The sequence below is a fragment of the Zonotrichia leucophrys genome, chromosome 15, assembly GCF_028769735.1.
Source record: "Zonotrichia leucophrys gambelii isolate GWCS_2022_RI chromosome 15, RI_Zleu_2.0, whole genome shotgun sequence".
NCBI lineage: Eukaryota > Metazoa > Chordata > Aves > Passeriformes > Passerellidae > Zonotrichia > Zonotrichia leucophrys.
The window spans coordinates 3,325,878-3,348,742 of record NC_088185.1 but is presented as its reverse complement, the minus strand read 5'-3'; the positions used below and the strand labels follow the sequence as shown (position 1 = coordinate 3,348,742).

The following is a 22,865-nucleotide window of genomic DNA, read 5'->3' as shown; positions in this document are numbered from 1 at the left end:
TCCAAGGGCAGCATCCCAGGGATTGGGATCACACAGGGATGGCATTTTGGATGGGAGGGACAAGCCAGCTCCACTGGATCCTCACACAATCCCCCTCAACCCCTTGGGCTGCCCAGCAGGATGGACACAATGGATGGGAGAATTCCCAGAGCTTTTGGGAAGCTGCTGGAAGCTCCTTGACCCCTGCAAACCACCAGAGACCCAGGTTGCTGCTCCAGTGCCACCTGGCCAGGAGAGCATCTCCCCACACTGCTGGCTCCAACATCCCTGGATGTAAAAGCAGGCTCAGGCAGAAAAAATAGAAACCTGAGGCAGGACCCAGCTGCCTTTTTGACCCAAACACCCCCAAGCTACGTCCCAGGCAGCCAAAATGTGACTCCAAGGAAGATTCTTCACCCCAAACACCAGGATCTGTGTGGTTGGAGGCTGGAAAACCTCTAGAACATACAAGGACAGAGAGAAAGGAGCAGCCAGGATGGATCCAAAGCTCCCAGCACCCAGAGCATCTCCACAGAGCACAGGGGAGCACCTGGCCAGGAGAGCATCTCCCCACACTGGGAACATGCAGGCTCCAACATCCCTGGATGTAAAAGCAGGGTCAGGCAGAAAAAATATAAACCTGAGGCAGGACCCAGCTGCCTTTTTGACCCAAACACCCCCAAGCTACGTCCCAGGCAGCCAAAACATAACTCCAAGGAGGGGACAAACATAACACCAAGGAGGGGACAAGCTTCTTCACCCCAAACACCAGGATCTGTGTGGTTGGAGGCTGGAAACTCTTTGGAAAACGCAAGGAGAGAGAGAGAAAGGAGCAACCTGGCTGGATGCAAAGCTTGCAGCACCCAGAGCATCCCCATGTCCCTGGATGCAGCAGCATCCTCCCCGCCGGAACAAATGCCAAATCTGGTTTGCACTTGACAGAGCCTGACAAGAGCAACAATCACAGATTAGTAGGAAAACTTCTTGCTTTTCAACAAAGGTTAATAAATAGTGACAGCATTAAGTCTCTTCTGATTAACTATGCTGAAAGATATTATTGCCGTTTGGAACACGGGATCATTATTGGATTAACCACAGTGTATAAAAATGAAATGTGAGTTTTAATCTCTGGTGCAGGCTGGGCAATGTGGAATAGCTCCTTCCTATTAAATTCCCCAACTCTGGCTGTGGAGAAATTCCATCTAAACCAAGTCACCTTTCCAGTTTTGGGGTTTTTTTGTCCCTTTCCTCGACCACAACAAAGCCACCATCTAAAAACAAGCCACGATTTTCTAAGGAAACAGATAAAAGGAAAACTCCCAAATCCACAAGGCAATTCCCAGGCTGACCCTGCTCGTGTCCATGCAGGAGAGAGGGAAGGGAAAATCCACACACAAACCTCAGGATTTGCTGTAAATGAACAATTTCCATACATCCCATCAATTTTCTTCAGCTGCTCACAGGGCATCTGTGCCCAAGCTCGAGGCTCAAAATAGAGAGAAGGTGCTGCTGCATTTAATTAGACAAACTTGGGCCAAATCCAGGCATGGCCCAGCCTGTGTGATGCCAGGAAGGAATTTTACCCATTTCTACTTAAAAGTTATCTGCTGAAAAAGAAAAGCTCATGACTGAGGATTCTGTCAGCCTTCGGGTGTGTTTGGGATTCCTCCCTCCAGGCCTCCCACCAGGGCTTAAAATACCTCCAGGCTTGGCCAGGGGATAACACAATAAATATCAACCTTTAATGAAAATTACAGGTGAAAATTGGAGGGGAAAGAAGGCAAAGGCACATCCCATCCTCAGGGAAAGAATGGATGGGAAAGGGGGGAAACCCTGCAGGTGCCACTGGGTGAGACCATGGGACAGGACCCAGCATCCCGGTGAAGGCACCAAACCCAGAGCACCCAAAAGGGCTGCCTGCCTCCCTCTTCCTTAAAAAAATCCCAAAGTAATAACAGAAGTGGTTATTTTTTCACAAAACCCCACCGTTTTTATTAAAAACAATGAATTTTCATCAGAAAAGGCATTTCTGGAGATGGAAATACTGGGGAAAAACAAATCCAAGCATCTCCCAAAAGAGGAAATTTCAGTGGCTTTATTTTAGGAGGATTCTCTCCCATTTATCATTCCCACTGTTGGCTTTACACCCACCTCACTTCAGTGCACAGCACCAGGACTGGTTTACAACATGACATAACAGCTCCACTGTTCCATTATTATATTTTTTTCTTATTTTTATTTTTTAAAACCCTTAAGAGCAGCTGCTACTTAGCACCAATTGAAACCCCTTATCTCCCTTTCTGGATGAAAGGGGGGGATCTGTTTGTTGTAGTAAAACCAGTTTGCACCTAGATCAAAGCCTGCACTGTTTGCATCTTCGGGAAAGTGTTTGACACTCGTGTCAAAGTGTCAAACTCTTTCATTACCACGCAAAGAGGAGACACTTTGACTAGAGGAGATAAGATGTTTCTGTCAATCAGCATCCAGAAACAGCCTCCCCATGATGATTAAAAAAAAATAAAATATAAAATAAAATATAAAATAAAATATAAAATATAAAATAAAATAAAATAAAATAAAATAAAATAAAATAAAATAAAATAAAATAAAATAAAATAAAATAAAATAAAATAAAATAAAATAAAATAAAATGGTGGTTTCAGCCACAGCATCTGAACTGTGGCTGTGCAGGGGAGAGATGGAGTAATAAATAATGGGCTGAAAGCAAAGCTCCACTGCAAGGAATGAGCAGCCCACTGTGCTCTTTCTGGGGGAATTCCACCTGATAAATGGGAAAAAAGCAGGGAAAATAAAGAATTGTTGCCCAAAGGGAGAGGGGATGCTGATGTGGCTCATTCTGCCATCAGCCCCAGTGTCCAACGTTTGAGGATGGAGTTTGGGGGATTCTCCTGGTCCTACAGGTGGGAAAAGATGAGTCAAGCCAGAGAAATGTCAGAAAGTCTAAAAACAACCCAAAATCCTCTGCCCACAGAAAATCCTCATGGGAGTTGCTGCTGGTTGGAAACACTTGGATGAAACATCCCGAAAAATCTGTTCCTCCCCATTTCTGCTCGTTCCTCCCTAATCCATCTCTTACAGGAACACGGGGTTGGGGTCCACGTGGTGACATGGAGAGCTCAGACACTCATGGTTGGTGCCAGGGGGTGGCACAGTCCCAGCAGTGCCACCATGCCAGCAGTGCCACCATGCCAGCAGTGCCACCAAGCTGTGCCAAAAGCAACAAAGCGCCCTAAAGCAGGATCTCCTTAACAGTGGGTGCAATTAATGAGTTTGCTCAAGGGAAAACAGAGCTGGAAGCAGCACCCAGCCATGGTGGAGATCAGAGAAAAGCCTGCTCAGAGCAGCCACCTTGGAGGAGCTACACAGGAGCTCTTCATCCCCGTGTAAATACTGCCACCAGAATTCCAGCACTGCTCCTGGACCAGCCAAACTCTGCTGGTTTAATTCCCCTTCAGGCACACTCACCTCACCCAAATGCTCTGCCTGGAGGAGGGAGACATTCCTCAGGCTCAGCTCCCATGGGATCCACAGGGATTCATGGATTCAGCAGGAGAGTGGCCACCCCACACTGAGGGAATTTCTGAATTTCCCAGGTTAATCCAGGTCGAGCTCCTGGCTGCAGCGAGTGCAGATGCAGATCCTCTCCGCTGACCTCTTTGCAAACTCCTCTTGCAAAATTGGTTTTTAGCAAAGCCACTTATCACCTTAACCATCTATTGATTCCTGGCCAGAGCTCCCAGGATCCAGCAGCAGGGCAGGAGCAGCTGAGGGACTCACAGCAAAAGAGGGAACCACAAATGGGGCCAAAAAAGATGCTCAGGAGGGACCTTTTGGCTCTCACAGCTCCCTGAGAGGAGGGTGCAGCCAGGGGGGAATCAGGGTTTGCTCCCAGGGAACAAAGGACAAGAGGGAACAGCCTCGAGCTGGGCATGGGGAGGTTCAGATTGGAAATTCAGGAAAATTCTTTCACTGAAAGAAAAATTATTTCACTGAAAAGTTAGATATTGGAACAGATTGCCCAGGGCAGGGGGTGGAATCGCCACCCTTGGAACCATTTGTGGCACCTGGGGACATGGCTAAGAGGGTGAACATGACAGTGTTGGGTTAATGGTTGGACTCAATGATCTTGGAGATCTTCCCAACCTGAATGACCCCACGACCCAACTCCATCACTGAGCTGGGACCTGGACCCCCATCCCACACAGAAATTATGAGGAAAATAAACAAACAACACCCTCCCCATGAGCATCCCTCCCCAGGGAATCCTCCCCATGACTCCTGTGCCACCTGAACCCCATGGAATTATCCAGGAGTGCTTGGGAGCAGCAGCTCCAGGCCAGGGCTGCAGCAGGAGCTCGCTGCCTCTCCCAGCAATATTGATCCCCCAGCAGTTACAGCTGGTATAATTTTTGCTTAGCTTCAAATACCTGGTGATCATGAATTCTTTGGCCACAAGGTTATAAAGCATTCTCTAAAACATGAGGAAAAGATTAAGCCTGCTTATAGTTAATAATATACTGTACACTGTCTATCAAGCTGGCTGCTTGCTATTGAGAGCCTACTATTAGACACTTATTTAAAAGGCCTTTCAAGGCTTCCCAAGAAAGTGCAGTTATGCATTTTTTTTTCTGGCAAGAACTACTATAGATAAACATCAATTCGCTCCTGCGGATCACAGTCGCAGTAAATAAATTTTTCAGGAAGCTAAGTTCCATACAAAGCCTCCTCAAAGCTCCCATTTCACACAACATCAATGTTTTGGCCTCTAAGAAAGAAAAAGCTGCAAGGTGGCTTTATCCAGAGCTAAATTATCAATTGTGGCTGCTTAGGGAAAAAAAGTAAAAGTGTGTCAATGAGAAATGGGGGTGGGAGGCACAGAGCACTGAGGCTGGATGGTGATGCTGGGTGAAAATGGGGGAAAACTGGGATTTTTGGGGATGGATCTGCACCCTCCAGGATGGCACTGCCAGCTCCAAAATCATCCCTGCAGCTCCACATCATGATGGTGAGGAGGGAGCAACGAGCTCTGGGCCAGCTCAGCATCCAAAGGGGCTTTTTGGAGCAGCTTCCTGGGATTCAGCCACGGGATAGGAAAGAGGGGCAGGAAAACATCTCAGCTCACCTCAACCCAACGATGCCATTGGAATTTTGGTGTTGTCACCCGCTGCCCACCCAATAACAGAGTCCTCGGGGGGCTCAGCCCAGCCCTGAGCTCCAGGAGCTGCTGGCACTGTGGGAGCCAGGGCCATGCTAAAACCCAGAGCACTCCATCTGCTCTTTAAACAAAGAGATGCTGGGCTCTGTCATTATGGTTTAATTATTAGCCTAAAAAAAAGACAGAAATGCAGAGAAACCCTTCCAGGCTCAGGTTATGCACCCTGGTGGGAAGGGGATTCTTCCATAAGGGAAGAGAAGACCACTGCTGTCAAAAGGTAAATTTGTATGGTCCCCACAGCGAGACCTAATGAACCCAAACACCCTGTGGTGCCCAAAATTATTGCAGCATCATACTTGGCTAAATGGATTAAAAAAAAATCAAGGAGGAAAGAGGAGAGGATGGTTTGCAGGTTTTGGTAACTCTGGATCAAATCCAGGCAGCTTTGGAGTGACACACAGGATGTACCTGGGACTGGCTGGGGCACAAATTCATCCACCCAAAATGAATCACAGAATGAAAAATGCTTTGGGTTGGAAGGGACCTCGAACATCATCTCTTGAACATCCTCTCCCTGCCATGAGCACAGGGACTTTACAGAACCCCAGGTTGCTCCAAGCCTTGTATAATCTGGTGTTGAAAACTTCCAGGGATGGGAACCCTGGAGAAAACCCAAATCGGGCACTAATCCCCATCACTGCTTCCCAAGCACCCATTTTATTTAATAAAAACCAGCCCAGGAGTCCCTCCACTCATTGCAAAACTGTTTTTTTCACAACTTTTGTCAGAAAATCACCAGCAGATGCTCAAGAGAAGCAGCACATTTTCCATCACTAAAATAAACTTCATTTGGAAGCCCCGAACTTGTGACACCCATCGCTCTCCTGCAAATAAACCCGCCAGGGATGATAAAATCTGCATATTTAACCTCCTCCCAGCGCTAATGATCTTAGGAGAGGCTGATACATCACCTGTGTCCGCTGAGAGCAAACACCCATTACCTGCAGAGCTATTTCCAGGTTATAGGAATCAGCCCTTGGGAGCAGGAAATCCAAAGGGATCAGGAAATCCATCCCAACTTTCACATCCCCACCTCCAGCCTGAGCCCTCAGCTTCTCCCAATGCTTAAATCACCACCTCATCAAATCAACAAAAAAAACACCACCTATAAATTCAGAAATGCACCAATTTTTTAAGAAGCAGCCACACTTTCGAGAAAAAAAAAATGAAGAAAACCAAAAAATCCACCAGAAGCAATTCCTCACCATGATATTAATTGATCCAAGGGAGAATATTTATTTAGGTTAAGGAGACTGCCAGAAGGCACAAGTTTTAAAAGCAAAATCCCAAAGAGCCCAGGGCAAACCCATGCAAATTATCATCCCAATAAGTTCTTTTCTATATCAGTATCTGCCAGTGACAGAGAGTCCCCAGCCAGTGGGATTGTACCATTGTACTCTGCTGACACTCCTCCCAAAATTACATTTATGAGACTTTTACCTTCTCTGTTATTAAAAAACATAATTTGATTTTCAGGGAGTCCTGTGATGGTGGCTGTTAACCACTTGACTGGCTTCAAGCCAAAATTTTGATCCAGTGGATTCCATTAAAAACCCACAAATTTATTATTTTTAAAAAATATTTATTTCAGAAAGAAAGAAACACGTGCAGTTTATCAAGATGCAATGAAATATATCAACTTTGGAAATTTTTTTTTGTGCCCAAGAATCAAAACCAAATGATTTAGAAAATAAATAAGCAAAGCTTATTTAAGCCAATAACCAAAGCAAAGCCAGGTCCCCCACTCAGTATTTAACTTTTCCATGGGGATCCAGCTCTTTTGAATGATGAAACCAAAAGTTTTCCCTCAGAAACTTTGCTCACAGGCAGGAATTTCACCAGGATATTTCTGCATCCCAGCAGGGTTTGCTCCCTGCTCTCCCATCACCCACAAGCCCATCCTGGTGGTCCTTGGGGAGGGGAGCTCCATGCAGGATGCTCAGGAAAACCTGAATAAAACACCCCCAAAATGTAAAATTTTTCTAAGTGACTGGTAAGTAAATGTTTCCCATCGATAACAAGATAGTTAAATCAAAGCTCCAGCAGCAGCATGGATTTCCCACCCAGTCAGAGGATGGATCAAACACCTGGCACGAGGCTGCAGATAATCCCAGAGATTTATTTTGGGGGATCCAGGGCCAGGGAAGGGGGGGAGAGGCTCCAGCCCCAGCGAGGATTTGCGTATTAGTAAAAACAAACAATCCTGTAAATAACGAGCCCCTCGTCCTGTCTCCACCACGCTCCTCTTATTGAGTGAGTCAGATGTTGTGCTGATTAAAAATTGATCCATTTCAAAATCTAATCAACAGAATAGGATTCTTTCATATGTTATCAAGGCAGATGCTGACAACAAAAACCAAACCTGTTATTAACCCATGAACCCCGGTGACCTGAACCTGGCTGGGCTCTGCAACTGTAAATTATTCAGTAGTCCAAGAGCAATACCCGTAAGCCTGATGAATTTACTGGTGCTGCTGGGGGTTAAAGCCAATATCACAGAGCCAGGGGTCCCTGGGGACACGGTTCATGACATGCTGCCACTCTGTGTCATGCCTGGGAATACATTACTGGCATCTGCTCCCCTTTGCCTTGCAAATGTCTAGATGTCTAGCCTTTTTCCTTTTTTTTTTTTTTTTGTCGTTTTTTCGTTTTTTTTCTTTGTTTTTAAGTGACTTTCTGCCTTCAGCACAGCCCTGTGGGGAGTGGAACTCCTCAGTCTTGCTGGTCTCTGCTCCAAGCCTGTGTCACCACCAGAGCAAAGGGTTTGTGTCCCTGCTTCAGCCACAGCCCAGCATTGCTCTGTCAGTGCCTCACTCTGACTATGAGGAACAGGAAAACTGAGGGAATAACTGGGATTTATTTTGATTTCAATCCTTATTTTTAAGCCCCATTGGCATCCCTGCCCACGCTGCTCAACCCAGCAATGGGGGCATTGCCATGGGGTGATGCCACTGCTTGGTGGCACCTTGGATTTCTCTTTGTGGGCTGGTGACAATCCCACCTGCTCACTCATCCTGCTGACTTGTCCCTCCCCAAAAAACACCCGAAAGATGATGATGATGATGATGATGATGATGATGATGATGATGATGCAGAGAAACCCCAGCTCTGACACAGATTCCAGCCCAGAATCACTGCCAGCTGCATCACCACAGCATCACTTGGTTCCCCAAACCTCAAACCAACACCTTTCTCCAAGTTTTGGGGGAAAGCAGCAGTTTTTAAGCACAAACTCTAAAGCTTTTTGAGGCAAAGCCCCCTGCCCAGCACTGCTCAATCCTTTATTTCCTCCCCCAAGCTCTATCCAGGTGCTGCTCCAGCCTGGCTGATCCTCCTGGCTGGAATCAGGACGGGGGGAAAAAATTGGCGCCACATAAACCAAGTTCAAAGATAACGACAGCTCTTCTCTTAAACAGTAATACATTTATAAGTGTAATGACTCTCTGACCTCTCCTTAAAGCCCAAACAACCCCTGGGGAGCCCCCTCAGCCTGGCCACGATCGATCCTGGCTGGGCTGCAGCTCCAGGGATGCTCCAGGGATGCTGCAAAGCCTCTCCTGCTCCCCCCAAAATCCCACTGGGGGCCAGCACCACTCTGTTCTGTTATTTCATCCTTCACCCCACAACATCAGGGGGAGCCCAGGTGGCACCATATGGCTAAAACCACCGACTATTGATCTTATTTTTCTCTATATCAAATCCAAAAGGGCTTTAAAAACAACTGGTTCCTGGATGCTCAGGAGGGAAGCCCAGGCTCTTCCCCAGCAGGGATTTTGAAGATTTTGGAGCACTGTGCCCTTCCTGGCACACTGGAGCCACAGCCCATCCCTGCACCCCAATCTCAGTGCACAGACATCACCTCCATCAATTCTGGATCCAAAGGGGACAAGAAAACCAGTGGTTTTATCCTTTTTAAAATCCTGCCTGGATGAACACTCCCGGCTGAAAATCCCCAGGCTCCACAGTCAGAGCAGGTGGGATCCCCCAGCTTTGGGGTACCTGGATCCAGCCCCAGCAGCTGCATCCCCACATCCCTCCTGGTGCATGTCCAGCCTGCAGGGATCCCCCAGCCACATCCTCACAGGGATCCCAGGGACACCAGAGGGATCCAGGCACGGAGAGCACAGCAGGGGTTTGCCTCTCAATAAACCAGTTATTCCATCAAATTCCATCACGTTGCAAGAGATAAAACAGGCAGCGAGCCTTGGAGGAGGAAGTGAGTGATGGATCCATCCCATCCTGGGATCCATTCCCACAATCTGCAGGGATACAAGGGAACAACTCCTGGTTTGCCTCACCATCCTCATCTTCCTCCTCCTCCTCCTCGTGGCCAGGGCAGCCCAGATCACCCAGCTCCGACCTCGGCTCCCTCCTCCCCATCTCATAATCACACTTGTGCAAAGCCTCTTCCGTACACGAGGAAGAGAGAAAACATCCTTGGAGAGCCTCACAATCAGACAATTTTTAAGATCATGGAGCATTAAACCATTCCCAATAGGGTTTACTAATCAAACAGCCAAATCCTTCATAACCAACCAATCCCTACAGAGCAATTAAATCCTTCCCCTTTAAAACACTTGGCACGCTGTCTGGGGAGAAAAAGAAAAATTTGCAAAATTCATTTGATAAATTAACCAGGGAAAAGAAAGAAGTGAATCAAGCTTTGTTCTTTTCATTTTTTTTAATTATGGAATTCACAATGCCTGAATAATGTTTAATAAGAACTATGAAAATTCCTAACAGTATTACAACACAACACAAAAGAATTAACCTGGTTACCGTGAAAAATTGCATATTTAATTAAGAACAGAGAGTTCAAAACTATCCAGAGATTTCAAAAGTACCGTTGCCTAAGGGGCTAAATTACACGCTCGCAGTGCTGCTAACAGGGCTGGAGCTCACAATCATTACCCAAGTGTCCCCATTAAGTGACAATGGGCAGATGACATCAAATTCATTTCAAAAGCAACAGGAATTGAAGCATTCGCTTGGGTAGTGGAAAGGAAAGCGACTATCCTGCTGGTACAAACCAGACCCCTTGTTGATAAAGGCAATAATTAAAGAATAATGTTAATTAGCTGCTTTTATTTGAGAGGGAAGCGCGGTGGCGGGAGACGCTGCCGCGGCGTGTGCCGAGCGGAGCCGCTGGCCTGGGGCGCTGGGATGGAGCTGGAGCCTTGCCCAGGGCACAGCCCTGCCAGGCAGGGCACCCTCCAGCCCTCAGCCCTGCCAGGAACGGGGCTGGCATGGGCTGGCATCAGCAAAGCACAGCCCAGTGCTGGTGCCAGAGGAGGGAAACGGAGCGGCACGGCCACAGCATCCCACTGCATCTCATCCTGTCACACCCCACTGCATCCCACAGCATCCTATCACATCCCACTGCATCCCATTATCCCATCCTATTGCATCCCATTCCATAGCATCCCACTGCATCCCATCCTATCTCATCCCATCCCATCCCACTGCATCCCCTCCCATCCCATTGCATCCCATCCCATTGCATCCCACTGCATCCCATCCCACTGCATCTCATCCTATCCCATCCCACTGCATCCCACAGCATTCCATTATCCCATCCATTGCATCCCATCCTATCCCATCCCATCCCATAGCATCACACTCTATCCCATCCCATCCCACTGCATCTCATCCTATCACATCCCACAGCATCCCACTGCATCCTATCCTATCCCATTGCATCCCACAGCATCCCATTATCCCATCCTATTGCATCCCCTCCCATCCCATCCCATCCCATCCCATCCCGCTGCATCCTATCCTATCCCACTGCATCCCACAGCATCCCATTATCCCATCCTATTGCATCCCATCCCATCCTATCCATAGCATCCCGCTGCATCCTATCCTATCTCATCCCATCCCACTGCATCTCATCCTATCACATCCCACTGCATCCCACAGCATTCCATTATCCCATCCATTGCATCCCATCCCATCCCATCCCATAGCATCACACTGTATCCCATCCCATCCCACTGCATCTCATCCTATCACATCCCACAGCATCCCACAGCATCCCATCCTATCCCATTGCATCCCACAGCATCCCATTATCCCATCCTATTGCATCCCCTCCCATCCCATCCCATCCCATCCCGCTGCATCCCATCCTATCCCACTGCATCCCACAGCATTCCATTATCCCATCCATTGCATCCCATCCCATCCCATCCCATCCCATAGCATCCCACTGAATCCTATCCTATCTCATCCCATCCCACTGCATCTCATCCTATCACATCCACTGCATCCCACAGCATTCCATTATCCCATCCATTGCATCCCATCCTATCCCATCCCATAGCATCACACTGTATCCCATCCCATCCCACTGCATCTCATCCTATCACATCCCACAGCATCCCACTGCATCCTATCCTATCCCATTGCATCCCACAGCATCCCATTATCCCATCCTATTGCATCCCATCCCATCCCATCCCATCCCATCCCATCCCGCTGCATCCTATCCTATCCCACTGCATCCCACAGCATCCCATTATCCCATCCTATTGCATCCCATCCCATCCTATCCCATAGCATCCCGCTGCATCCTATCCTATCTCATCCCATCCCACTGCATCTCATCCTATCACATCCCACTGCATCTCACTGCATCCCATCCCACCCCCTCCCACCCCACTGCATCCTATCCTATCTCATCCCACAGCATCTCACTGCATCCCATCTCATTCCACTGCATCCCATCCCATCCCCTGCATCCTACTGCATCCCATCCCATCCCATCCCATCCCATCCCGCATCAGCAGCCACTCAGGACAGACCCCACAGACTCACAGAATCACGGGGTGTCCTGAGTTGTAAAGGACCCAAAAGGACCATCGACCAACCAACCTCTGGTCCTGCACAGACACCCCAACAATCCCATCCTGGGAGTGTTGTCCAAATGCTCCTGGCAGCCTCGGGGCTGTGCCCATTCCCTGGGGAGCCTGGGCAGTGCCCAGCACCCTCTGGGGGCTGAACCTTTCTCTGATATGCAACCTAAATCCAACCAATCCTACATCCAACCTAACCCTGCCCTGGATGGAGCTCAGCCCCACCATCCTGAGGGACAGCTACAGCACGGGGGTCCCCACCATTCTCCACCATGCTGGGCATCACAGGGGGCTTTTAACCCAAATTGTGCCCTCACAGAGCCCACAGCTCCTCCCTCAGCCAAGAACCTGGGGGGACAGGAGGGGCAGCGATGCCCCAGCTCGCGGGGATGTTTGTGCAGCACTCGCAGAGCCGCAGACGGAGGCAGCTCTGCCCGTCAGTGATTAATAAGGAATAAATGTCCTCTGCAGCCAGGCTGAGCAATAACACCCCGGCTCTGCTCCGTGCTTACAGCACACATTACAAGCCCTGCTGCCAGCACCAGGTAATACTTTATTATGTTATCCTGACGGAGGAAAACAAAGGATGCTCGAGGTCCTGACTTTGGTGTAAAACCACGGGAGCGTTTCCAAAGGCAACGGCGGCGCGCTCGCAGCGGCTGACGCACGGCTCAGCTCCCACCAGAGGAATATTTACCCGGGGTTCAGACTGGTTATTTACTTTTTTGGGAATGTGTGTTGCAGGAGGAATGGCTGGCACAGGCACACGCCGAGAGTTAAAGATTAAATCGGCCCCACGCTCGCTTAAAGCACAGCAAAGTCAGTGCTCGGGGTGCTGGGGCAGCTTTGGGGAAATCACTTTGTGCTGCACCAAAGTAGGCAAAAAAATAATTAAACGGCAAGGCCATGTTAAAGAATAAAAGGCACCAAATCCATTTTGGAAGGAGGTGTTGGTGCAACCAGGGAACTCAGCTGAAAAAAGCCACCAATGTTTGGAAAATTGAATATTGCCCCTATTCCCCCAAATCCTCACCCAGCAAAGGCAGGAGAGGGGGAATCACAGCACAAAGCAAACCAGAGCCAGCACAGGGCCAAATCCTGCTTCCCAAATTGTGCTGTCTTGGAGAGACAGCCCAAAAGCTGCAGGAAAACATGCACCACAAAAAAAACAACAAAAAAAAGGTAATTAAAGAAAACTCAGTCACAGATCCTGTTGCAACACAGAGGAAAAAAGTGTTACAAAAGGGGAAAACTTTTTAATAAAGTCTGCAAGTATATATTCCTCCTTTATCAACCTCAAGATTTATTGACCCAAGGAGCCATATTGACTGAATAAATCTTGATAATGACCCCAGCAGAAGTCAATACCTGCTTATTATCTCCCAAGTTGGGGAATTACATCTTTCGGTAATAGGAGCAGGACGGTACAAAATGTTCTGAGAAACTTCACCCAGGCATTTGGGGGGCAGTGGATGTCTCTGATGTGCCTTTCCCAATTCCAGAGAGTGGGAATGTGCTACACCGTGGGTTCTGTCTTGAGGGAGCACACACCCATGGCTTTAAAATCCTAAATAAAACCCATTCCAAGGCATGCTGAGGAGCAGGATGCTGCTGCTCACCTTCCCCTCCCTGCAAACAACGGCCCTGTAATTTCAATTTGCTGTGTTTTTGTTGGCAGCTCCCAGGATAATTCCCTGAAATTCGGGATGTGGGAATTCCTGCGGCCAGGGATGTGGCACCATGATTACAGCAGCACTCAAGGGAGGAGAGGAGAAGCAGCACTGCTGTCCCCTGGGACATGCAGCCACCTCTGGGAACCCAAACAGAACAATTTTCTCCAGCCAGCAAAAGCAGGAGTGGAAAATGGGGGAGAAGGGGGCCCCTGGAGCCCCCAAAATCCACAGGCAAGCAAAGCCTCCTGCATTTAAAGATGATGATTCTTTTGCCAGCAGCCAGCTTCCCATTCAGCAGAGAAAACAGGAGCCCTGGGACCAGCACACACAACAATTTGCCTGAATTTTCATCCCAGGTCTCTGCAGACAGCAAGAAAAATTAACTGAGGGAGGGAGCACAGGGAGGGAGATGCACCCCGAGCTCCGCAGGCTCTGCTGAGGATTTCCAGTTCAGCAAGAGCCTCCTGAAGGATTGGCAGGGCTGGGAGAGCACTGCTTCCTAAGCTGGTCATAAATAACAATTCACATCACCCAAGGCTTGAACATTCCTCTCCCCCCAGCCCTGGGGGTGCCTCCCTGCTCCCCATCCACACAAGGCACCCCAGGACCCCCAGCCCTCAGTGCTGAGCCCCCATTTCCGTGGGCACAGCAGCCCTGGGCACCCCATTCAATCCCACACTGAGCTGGAACACCCACCAGGAGCTGCTCATCCCTGCAGCCCCACAAAAAAAAATCAAATTATATTTCCATCCCCGTCCCCCTAGCTGCCTGGTGGTCACAATCCCTTTTTCCCCCCCTGCTTCCAAGGCCACAGAGACAATCCACTAAACTGGATCAGGAGGCCAGCATGTACATCTCTAATGGGCTGCAGCACGCACACAATTAATTAATGGATTTATTAATTAGGGAAGAAGTCACTCTCCAGGCTGGAATTGGGGTCACCAGTTTCTAAAGTGAGAACTGTGGTGCTAAAGATAAACTCTCATTTTCTGCAGCTCTTCTTGTCTGGCAGCATCTCAATTATTCAGCCAGAAAAAAAAAATTAAAAGAAAAAAAATTAAAAATCAGATTTCACTTCAGGAACTCCAGCCTGACTTTCCAGCGATGCTCAACAGTGACCCCAGAGCAGGTGGGACCAGAAACATGGCACATCTCCTCCTTCTCCTCACATATAAACTGGAAATAGTAGAAATATCAGGAATTAATGAAGGATTTGGGGGGTGGGATGGATCATCAAGGAGGAAACTGAGGAAGGGGACACCACAAGGTGGTCGAGGACAGTGACATTCCAGGACACTGAGTCCTCCCATGACCAACATGACCAAGTGCTACAGGATTTGTAGGATTTGAACTTTGCTGGGGCATCATCAGCATTTCAGTGCCCAGCTCAGCTGGAGCTCCCTGCACTTCCAGCCCTGCATCCCTAAGGACACAGAGCTCCTGGATAAAGCACAGGGGCGTCACTTGTGTCCCCACCAACGGGGCACAGCCCTGCAGAGGAGCCACCTGAGGAGCTGTGGTCAGGGGAAGCGCCCAGGAGGAGCACAGAGCCATCAGGCAGCAGCCAAGCCAAGCATGAGGCAGACATCTGCCCAAACTCAGATTAATTGTTCAAAGCAGATGATTCCGCAGCCAGCGCTCCCCACGCCCCGCTGCACCAGGAGCAGCTGGAGCCACTGGAAAGCACAAACTGCATTCCCAGGCTTCCCAGCCAGCCCCTGGGCACAAGCTGCACTTCCACAAATCCGGAGATTTCAGCTGGGAAAGGCAAAAACCCCTCTGAGATGGGGGCACCCAGAGCTTCCTTGGGCTCCCCATGCTTTCCCCTGGGCACAGCCAGCATCCCACCTTCCAGCAGGGATGGAGATGGAAAATGTTGGATGCTGGAGATGCTGGACCAAACTGGAATATCCCTGCAGTCTCTCCATAAGAGCCCCAAAAACCCAGAGCACCAGGGGCATTCATTCACAGAGGGGAAGCTGCCCCAGAAGCACCTCAGGCTCCCCTCAGGTTTCTCCTGCTGCTGCACAAGAATGCAGCTGAGTTTATTAGTCCAAGCTCCAGGAATTAAGCTCCAGCCAAGAGGACTGATAGCTTATTTACTGCTGTCGTCTATATAAAGCAGAATTTTGACACATTGTTAAATGATGCACATTTAGATAAGTCAAGCTGTCATATCATTTAATGGATGTCTAAACTCCCTCTGTAGCTGATATGTAAAATTTATGCACTTCAGAATATCATAAGGTTATAATATTTTAATCACATCCACAGTTGTGGGGTGGGGTTTTTTTTTTGTTTTTTTTTTTTTTCTCTCCCCTAAACTTTTAAACAGCAAAAACATTTCATGAACCAGAGCAGGCTCGGAGCTCTCCACACCCGGCAGAGCCGCCGAAGTTTGTGCCCAACTCCAGCACAGGGAGAGAGCATTTCCATTGCGGGAAATCAACCCAAGAACATTTTATTTGACGAGAACCAAAGGCTCGGAGCCGTGTAGCCGGAGCTCATCTGCATAATGAGATGTGAAGACATTTATAAAAGATGGCTCTAATCGCTCTCGCCCGCCCGTTGTATTTATTACCCCAAATCAGCAGCTCAAAACTCTTGCCCGTTTTTTTTGCCGTTTTTAAGGCAGAACGGGTTGGATTGGAGCAGCAGCATCCAGCGCAAGGAGCATCCCATAAATCCACACTGTGCCAAGCAGAACGCGATAAACCCCAAGCAAATTAAACCCCAAAAACCCCACGAAGGTACGAATCCCGCTCTGCCTATCGCACGCGAGAAAAGCTGTAAAAAAATACTGCATTAGTAATGTACACAATAAACCAATCTCATAACCCGGTGAAATACGCCTGGCATTATCTTTGATAGAATTTTATCTCTCCTCATTTCCGCGCCTCTCCGCCGTAAAAGGGCTCAGCGCCGTTTCGATCCGAGCGCTGCCGAGTGCCACATTATCCCTGCGTTTTCCATATGCCCACCATTCATCAGGGCGGCTCAAACAACTCTGCCATTCCCGGCCAGCCCCAGGCCACCAGAGCTGCTCAGACACATCCATTAAAAGGGAAGGAGAAAAAAAGAAAAAAAGGGGGGGGGGGGGAAAGCTCTTGGAAGAAGAATTATAAATTGATGGAAGAATTATAAATTGATTGCTTGCCTTCCTTTTTTTTTTTTTTTTTTTCTTTCCTCTTTTTTTTTTTTTATTTTGTTTTTTTTTCTTAATGGAGGGCATTAGGCCAAGCTGGCACAAGGTCACCTTTCCCAACGCGATCCTGCTGCCTGGACAGAAGTCAATCCCCAGCGCTCCCTCTCCATCTCCGCACCCGGGCACAGGCACCGGCCAGGCGGAACGGCGGGGAAGGGAGGAAGGAAGGGAGGAAATAAGGAAGGGAGGAAGGAAATAAGGAAGGAAAGAGAGCCGCCACCTCCCAGCCCACCTCTCCCTCCGGCAAAGTTCGCCCCCAAAGTAGCTGCCAATATTTATATTTAAATAAAGATGCTGCACGCACCCGGGAAAAGTCATTAGCGCGATTTAGCGGGGAACGCTTTTGTATCCGAAGCGCTGAGAGCCGTAATCCCTTCCCGGCCACAATGCCAGGACTGAGCAGTCATGGCAAACCCACCGGCCGCGGTACCTGCGCTACTTTTCGGGTCGCGCAGCGCAGATGCAGCACGTAATCTGCTTAAAAGCCAAAATGCATTAAATGCTGGAACTGTTGATCCACTACCGGAGCCCCATCAATCGCATTTCAATTTGTTTACTCCCCTCCCAAGCACGCTGCATTTTAAACTCCGGAATATCCTACAGGGATATAAACCCATTTAATATCTATGGAAATGCGCGTAGCGGCTCCAGGTTGGGTTTTCATCCCATTATGTTGGGAGAGCCATTGTGTTAATTACCCACCTCCTATTGAAGGTGCGTTTTTAAGGTCACAAACTGTCAGCAGCCCCCGGCAACCTTCCCCCGCGCACGGTAACAAAGGACTTACCGGGAATTTCACAGACCGAGGGTGCCACGGTGGGATACGGCGGCCGTGACCTGCCCGGAGCCACAAAGGAGCTGCCGCCCCCCCGCCGCATCCATCCCCGCTGCGAGCAGCGCCGCCCGGTACCGACCGCGCTCCCGGCGCTCAGGGCCGGCCGGGCCCCGCGCACCGGCCCCGGATAACAATGGCAGGGCGGCGGGGCTCGGGGCAGCCCCGCTCCGCCATCCCCGCACCCATCACCGCACCCGCGCGGCTCTGCCCGCCCCGAGCGCGCCGGGGGACGCGGGCACCGAGCCGCCCCCGCTGCGGGCGGCGCCGGGCACGCTGCGGGCACCTGCGGCTCCGCTCGGCGGGCGGGCACCGCCACAAACTTGGCGGGGCGGCGCGGGGGGGCCGCGCTCCCCGCAACTTCATCCCGCGCAACTTCCCTCCCTCCTCTTCCTCCCTCCCTCCCGTCCTCCCTCCCGCCGGGGCGGAGCGGCGGCCGCCCCCCGGCCCTGCTGTCACCTCGGGGGCGGCGGGGCGGGGGCCGGGGCTCCATCGCGGCTCCATCGCCGCTAGCGCTGCTCCATGCTCTGCTCCAGGCTCCCGGGCGGGCGGCGCCGAACAAAGAGCGGCGGCGGCAGCGGCGGCGGCGGCGGGGATCAATTTCTGATACCTATCGATGGGGAAGGGCGGGCGGAGGGAGAGAGGCGGGCGGGCGCGGGGGGAGACGGAGGGAGGGACGGGGAGAGGGGTGGGGGAGTGATCGGGCGGCCGCCCCCATCCCTCCCTCCATCCCCTCCCTCCCTCCCGCCGCCGCCACCGACCTGGAGCCGGCGGGCATCAAACCGTGTCCGGTATCGACACATCCATCGATCCCACCTCGGCGGCCATCTTGGGGGAGCCCGGTGGCGCGGAGGGAGCGGGGGCCGCCCGTGCCCACCGGGGGCAGCAGGGATGGGGCTCCCTCCTGGACCAGCCCTGTCCCCCCCGGGGCCACCCCCGAGCATCGCCCCCGCCGCTCCCGAACACCCCCCGAGGGTCTCAGTCTCGGTCCCCCCGGTGATGGATTTTTTTCCAGGCTAAATTAAAGGTTTTTAGCTGGAAAAATCGCCAGGCGGGAGCCGCCGGTTAAACTTTTCCAGGTTTGTTTGGTTTTTATCCGCCCAATCTGACCCTTCCCGTACCTTTGACCTGCTGGGAATGGCTACAGCAAACACGCTCCCAGCGTTCCGCAGCCGGAAATCCCCAAATTCACAAATACACCGAATCCAGGGTGGTTTAGGGCTGTATTTTTATTTTTTTATTCTCAATGGCTCTGAAGAATCCAACCAACTTCAGCAGAGGAACAGAGCCCAGCCAGCAGCGTCTGAGCACTCACAACACCTGTCCCAGAAATTCCCTCTCTGCTTCTCCACAAATAAAACCCAAGACGCCACAACTTTACATTTTCCACACCACTTTGCCCCACTGCCTGTTGTACCGGCCATATCCAAGGGGCTTGGAGAATAAATTCCCAAATCCCTGGGGAAGCCTCCCAGCGGAGCTGTGCCACGTTTGTGCTGGAGGGACCCCAGCCCCAGCGGCCACGGCTCAGTTTTGAGCAGACAAGCACGGAGCTGCCCCTCTGTTGTATTGCACTAAATAGTTAATCAGTTGTTTGCGCTGGGTGCTCGGTAATTTGCGCTGTTCACATGATTTGTAGCCTATCGCCACATGGTCTTCCCCTTTACCCCCCCGCAATTGTCAGCGTGGTGGTCTCTCCCTGTCTGGCCCCGCCCCTCGCCCCGCCTTCCTGCTATCCCATTGGCTGAGCTCCTCTAGCCCCTCCCTCCGTTCCCCCGGGTTAAAAGTTTCCCGCCATCAGGCATCGCGCTCTTTCCCGCCTCGGGAATAAACGCGGGGCGTTGTTCCCACGTGGAGAAGAGAATTCTGCTCTTTTACCTTTGTCCATTTGAGATCGTGTGGACTCGGATCCACAGCCAGCCGGGTTGGACCTGAACAGCCCATCCAGACACGGAGTTGGCCCCCACATGTTCATATCCCACAATGGTCAGAAGCAGCACACAGTAATTCCCATGTGACTTATGTTAACTTTTGGGACTTCCAGCTTCCTCAGACTTCTTTGTCGCTTTCTGGTCGGCTTGAAGGCAGGAGGGTGGGATCAGCAGCCTCCCAATTCTGGATGGAGGGCTGCCTTCCATCCTTCCAACCAAAGTCCCAGGGAGGGGTGAGCATACCCCAGACTGCCAGGGGGACCCCAGAGTGATCCCTGGAGGAATGCCTGGAAAGTGTGGGTTATTTCCCAGTGTGGAGGGAAGGCTGCAGCCCCAGCTGGAGGGCTCTGTGTTTGCAGCCAGTTTTTGTGACTCCATGGCGGGTTACAAGGCGGCACAGCGCGCTCCACTGCAGCTCAAGGGCAGTGGCACAGCCCTGGGAGCCAGCAAAAGGAAGAAGAAGAAGGCAAAAAAGGCCCAGATCCTGCTGGAGCAGATCATGAGCAGCAAGAAGGAGCAGGAGGAGAAGCGCGGGCTGGACAAGCAGACCCCAGCACAGGCGGCCTTAGAGAAGGTGCAGGAAAAGCGGCAAAGGGAGCGGATCCTGAAGAAAGCATCAAAACCCCACAAGCAGCGAGTGGAGGAGTTCAACAGGCACTTGGATACTCTGACTGAGCACCACGACATTCCCAAAGTCAGCTGGACTAAATGACCAGGCTGCTTTTCACGGCTCTGGAGCTGGAGTTGTGTTTTGTTTGTATCAAGCCATGTAAATCTGTCTTTTCTCCATATTGTCTAATAAATCGTCTGAGCTGTTATGACTTTATACTGTCTTAATTTATAGACTTGTTTTATAAAACCAAGCATGCAGCAGTGTCTCCTCTGGGCTGGGGAGGATCCCTGTGCTCCCAGAAGGGCTGAAAGGAGATGGGGCAGCATGGACATCAGCAAACACACCAGGGCTCCTGCACTGATCAGTGTAATCCTTACTGCTCCTAAAACTGCAGTAAATCTTGCACTGCTGGAGCCTCTCTCTGCACAAAGCTGGGGAGGAAGCAGCCCCCCACTGCCCAGGTATCACCCTGCTGCTGGGATTCCACCAAAAAGCAGAGTTTGAGTTCAGAAGACACCGAAGAAAAGGGACACTCTTCAAACCGCACCCTGCCCTGCAGCTGCTTCCAAATTCTCACAGGGACAGGTGTGGGAAGTTGTCCAAAAGGGTGAGGCAGACCCACAAAGTGACCTTGGCCCCACACTGCAGCACAAACAGCCAGGAAATGATCTGGTTCTTCTCATCTCTTCCACTCAGAGAAACTCAGAGCAGCTCACAATCCCACGATTGCAAAGCGCCTCAGGCAGAAGAGCAAGTGAACAGAAAATCAAAGTTCAAAGAAAGATTTGCAGGAGTGGAGGCAGTTTGTGTGAGAGAGAGCCTGGATTTTCCTCTGTGCCCTGCACCAGCATTTTCCCTGCCTCAGAGCTGGCTTGAAAAGGGGCAAATGTTTCTTATGGTCCTGCAGCAAACATTGCCTCCTGCAGCTCCTGGGATCTGCTGTTGGACACCACCAGGACAGGGATCTTCTCCCTGCACCCACAAAGCTGATCTCACCCCCATAAATCACTGCCCTGCTCTGCTGCCCAGGGAACGCAGGGGCCTGCTCATAAATCAGGAATAAAACTAACCTGGCATCTTTGGTGAGCAAATTAAATTGTGGGCTTTGGAGGAATGTCCCTGTTTGGCCAAATCATTAATAAATCAATGGGAGCAGTGAGGAAGAGGAGAGGGGCTGCACCCTGAGCCACCTGGAGGGACGGGGAGCTGCGGGGTGGCACAAACCAGCGTGTCCCCTGTGTCCCCTGTGTCCCCTGGGGGCTGCCCCATGGCCCTGCAGCACCCCAGGGGGACCCCAGAGCTGCCACCCCCTCCACAGAGGGCTCACCCCCCCCGGGGAACGCTGTGAGATGCAGGTTAATAAATCAGTTTGTCTCCAGCCCCGTTTGCTTTGTGTGCCTGACAATAGCCCGTTGTAAATGGCAGCCCCTTGCCTCCTCTCCTGAAAGGCTTTTAATTAAAATACGGAAGGGGCTTTTCTGTGTACTTTAACAGAAAAAAAAAAAAAAAAAAGAAAAAAAAAAAAGGAAAAAAAGGGGGAAAAAGAAGGATTTCAGCACACTCCCATTCCAGCCATTAATTTATTCCTGCCTTGCTGCCTTTTGTGATCCCCACGGGGTAAATTTTTGTGCAGTGGAGTCTGGCCCATGTGAGGACCCAGCGGTGAATGCTTGGATGTGAAGGTCGCAGGTGACACCAAGCTGACTGGGACAGCGTGCCATCTGGGGGAACAGTGTGATGGGGCTTGGCTGCCCAGGAGGGCAGTGGCACCAGAGCTCACCATGGGACACAGTCCTCGAGGAAGCAGTGTGAAGGCCTGGGCTGCAGGAGCTCTGCCCGCACCCTGGCACTCCCGTCGTGGACACCGTGACGTTGGTCCCAGGGCCTGTCCCTTGCAGCCCCTGTCCAGCTGCCCTGTTGTCCTGGTCCAAGCCCTTTCCCAATCCCTTTCCCAATCCCTTTCCCCAATCCCTTTTCCCAATCCCTTTCCCCAATCCCTTTCCCCAATCCCTTTCCCAATCCCTTTCCCATCCCTTTCCCAATCCCTTTCCCAATCTCTTTCCCATCCCTTTCCCAATCCCTTTCCCCAATCCCTTTCCCAAATCCCTTTTTCCCATCCCTTTCCCATCCCTTTTTCCCAATCCCTTTTTCCCAATCCCTTTCCCCAATCTCTTTCCCCAATCCCTTTTCCCAAATCCCTTTTTCCCAATCCCTTTCCCATCCCTTTCCTCTCCCTCTCCCGCCGGGAGCGCACAGCGCCCGCTACAACGTCGCCACCTGGCGGCCACTGCAGGAGCTGCAGCGCGTCCCCGCCGGCCGGGCCGGGGACACCGGGGGGGACACGGAGGGACACGAGGGGACACGGGGGGACACGACCGGTCACGGTGAGGGGACGCAAAGGGACAAGAGGGGCATAGGAGTGCAGGAAGCGGCACCTTGGGGGATGACAGCACCCCTTGGCTGCCCGCGACATCGCTGAACTGTGCCCGGCCTCAGCCCTGGCCGCCCCCCGGGATGTGCAGGGTGGGTACCCGGGATC

General features: G+C 51.1%; 2 protein-coding genes across 12 annotated transcripts in view; one reads left to right on the top strand and one right to left on the bottom strand.

Moving 5' to 3' along the window:
- CUX2 (cut like homeobox 2) overlaps positions 1-18,599 on the bottom strand; it is a 64,607-nt gene extending 46,008 nt beyond the window's left edge. For 5 of the 11 annotated variants that reach the window (XM_064726586.1, XM_064726594.1, XM_064726589.1 and 2 more), the window contains exon 1: positions 17,738-18,073. Coding sequence is in view for 5 of the 11 variants with exons in the window: in XM_064726590.1 (XP_064582660.1) it covers positions 18,242-18,286 (45 nt within the window). In the remaining 6 variants the exon portion in view is untranslated. Of the gene's footprint in view, positions 1-17,737; positions 18,074-18,241; positions 18,381-18,543 lie in introns of those variants that run through there. The other 6 variants (XM_064726590.1, XM_064726596.1, XM_064726591.1 and 3 more) reach the window with 3 other exon arrangements.
- A 1,446-nt stretch (positions 18,600-20,045) lies between these two features.
- LOC135454678 (protein FAM32A-like) lies at positions 20,046-20,572 on the top strand. The gene has a single exon (XM_064727010.1). The coding sequence runs from the start codon at positions 20,090-20,092 to the stop codon at positions 20,423-20,425; it is 336 nt and encodes a 111-aa protein (XP_064583080.1). The 5' UTR covers positions 20,046-20,089; the 3' UTR covers positions 20,426-20,572.
- The last annotated feature ends 2,293 nt before the right edge of the window (positions 20,573-22,865 follow it).

Excerpts from the sequence above, each read along its gene's own strand:
- LOC135454678 (XM_064727010.1), top strand. The coding sequence starts at position 20,090 with ATGGCGGGTTACAAGGCGGCACAGCGCGCTCCACTGCAGCTCAAGGGC.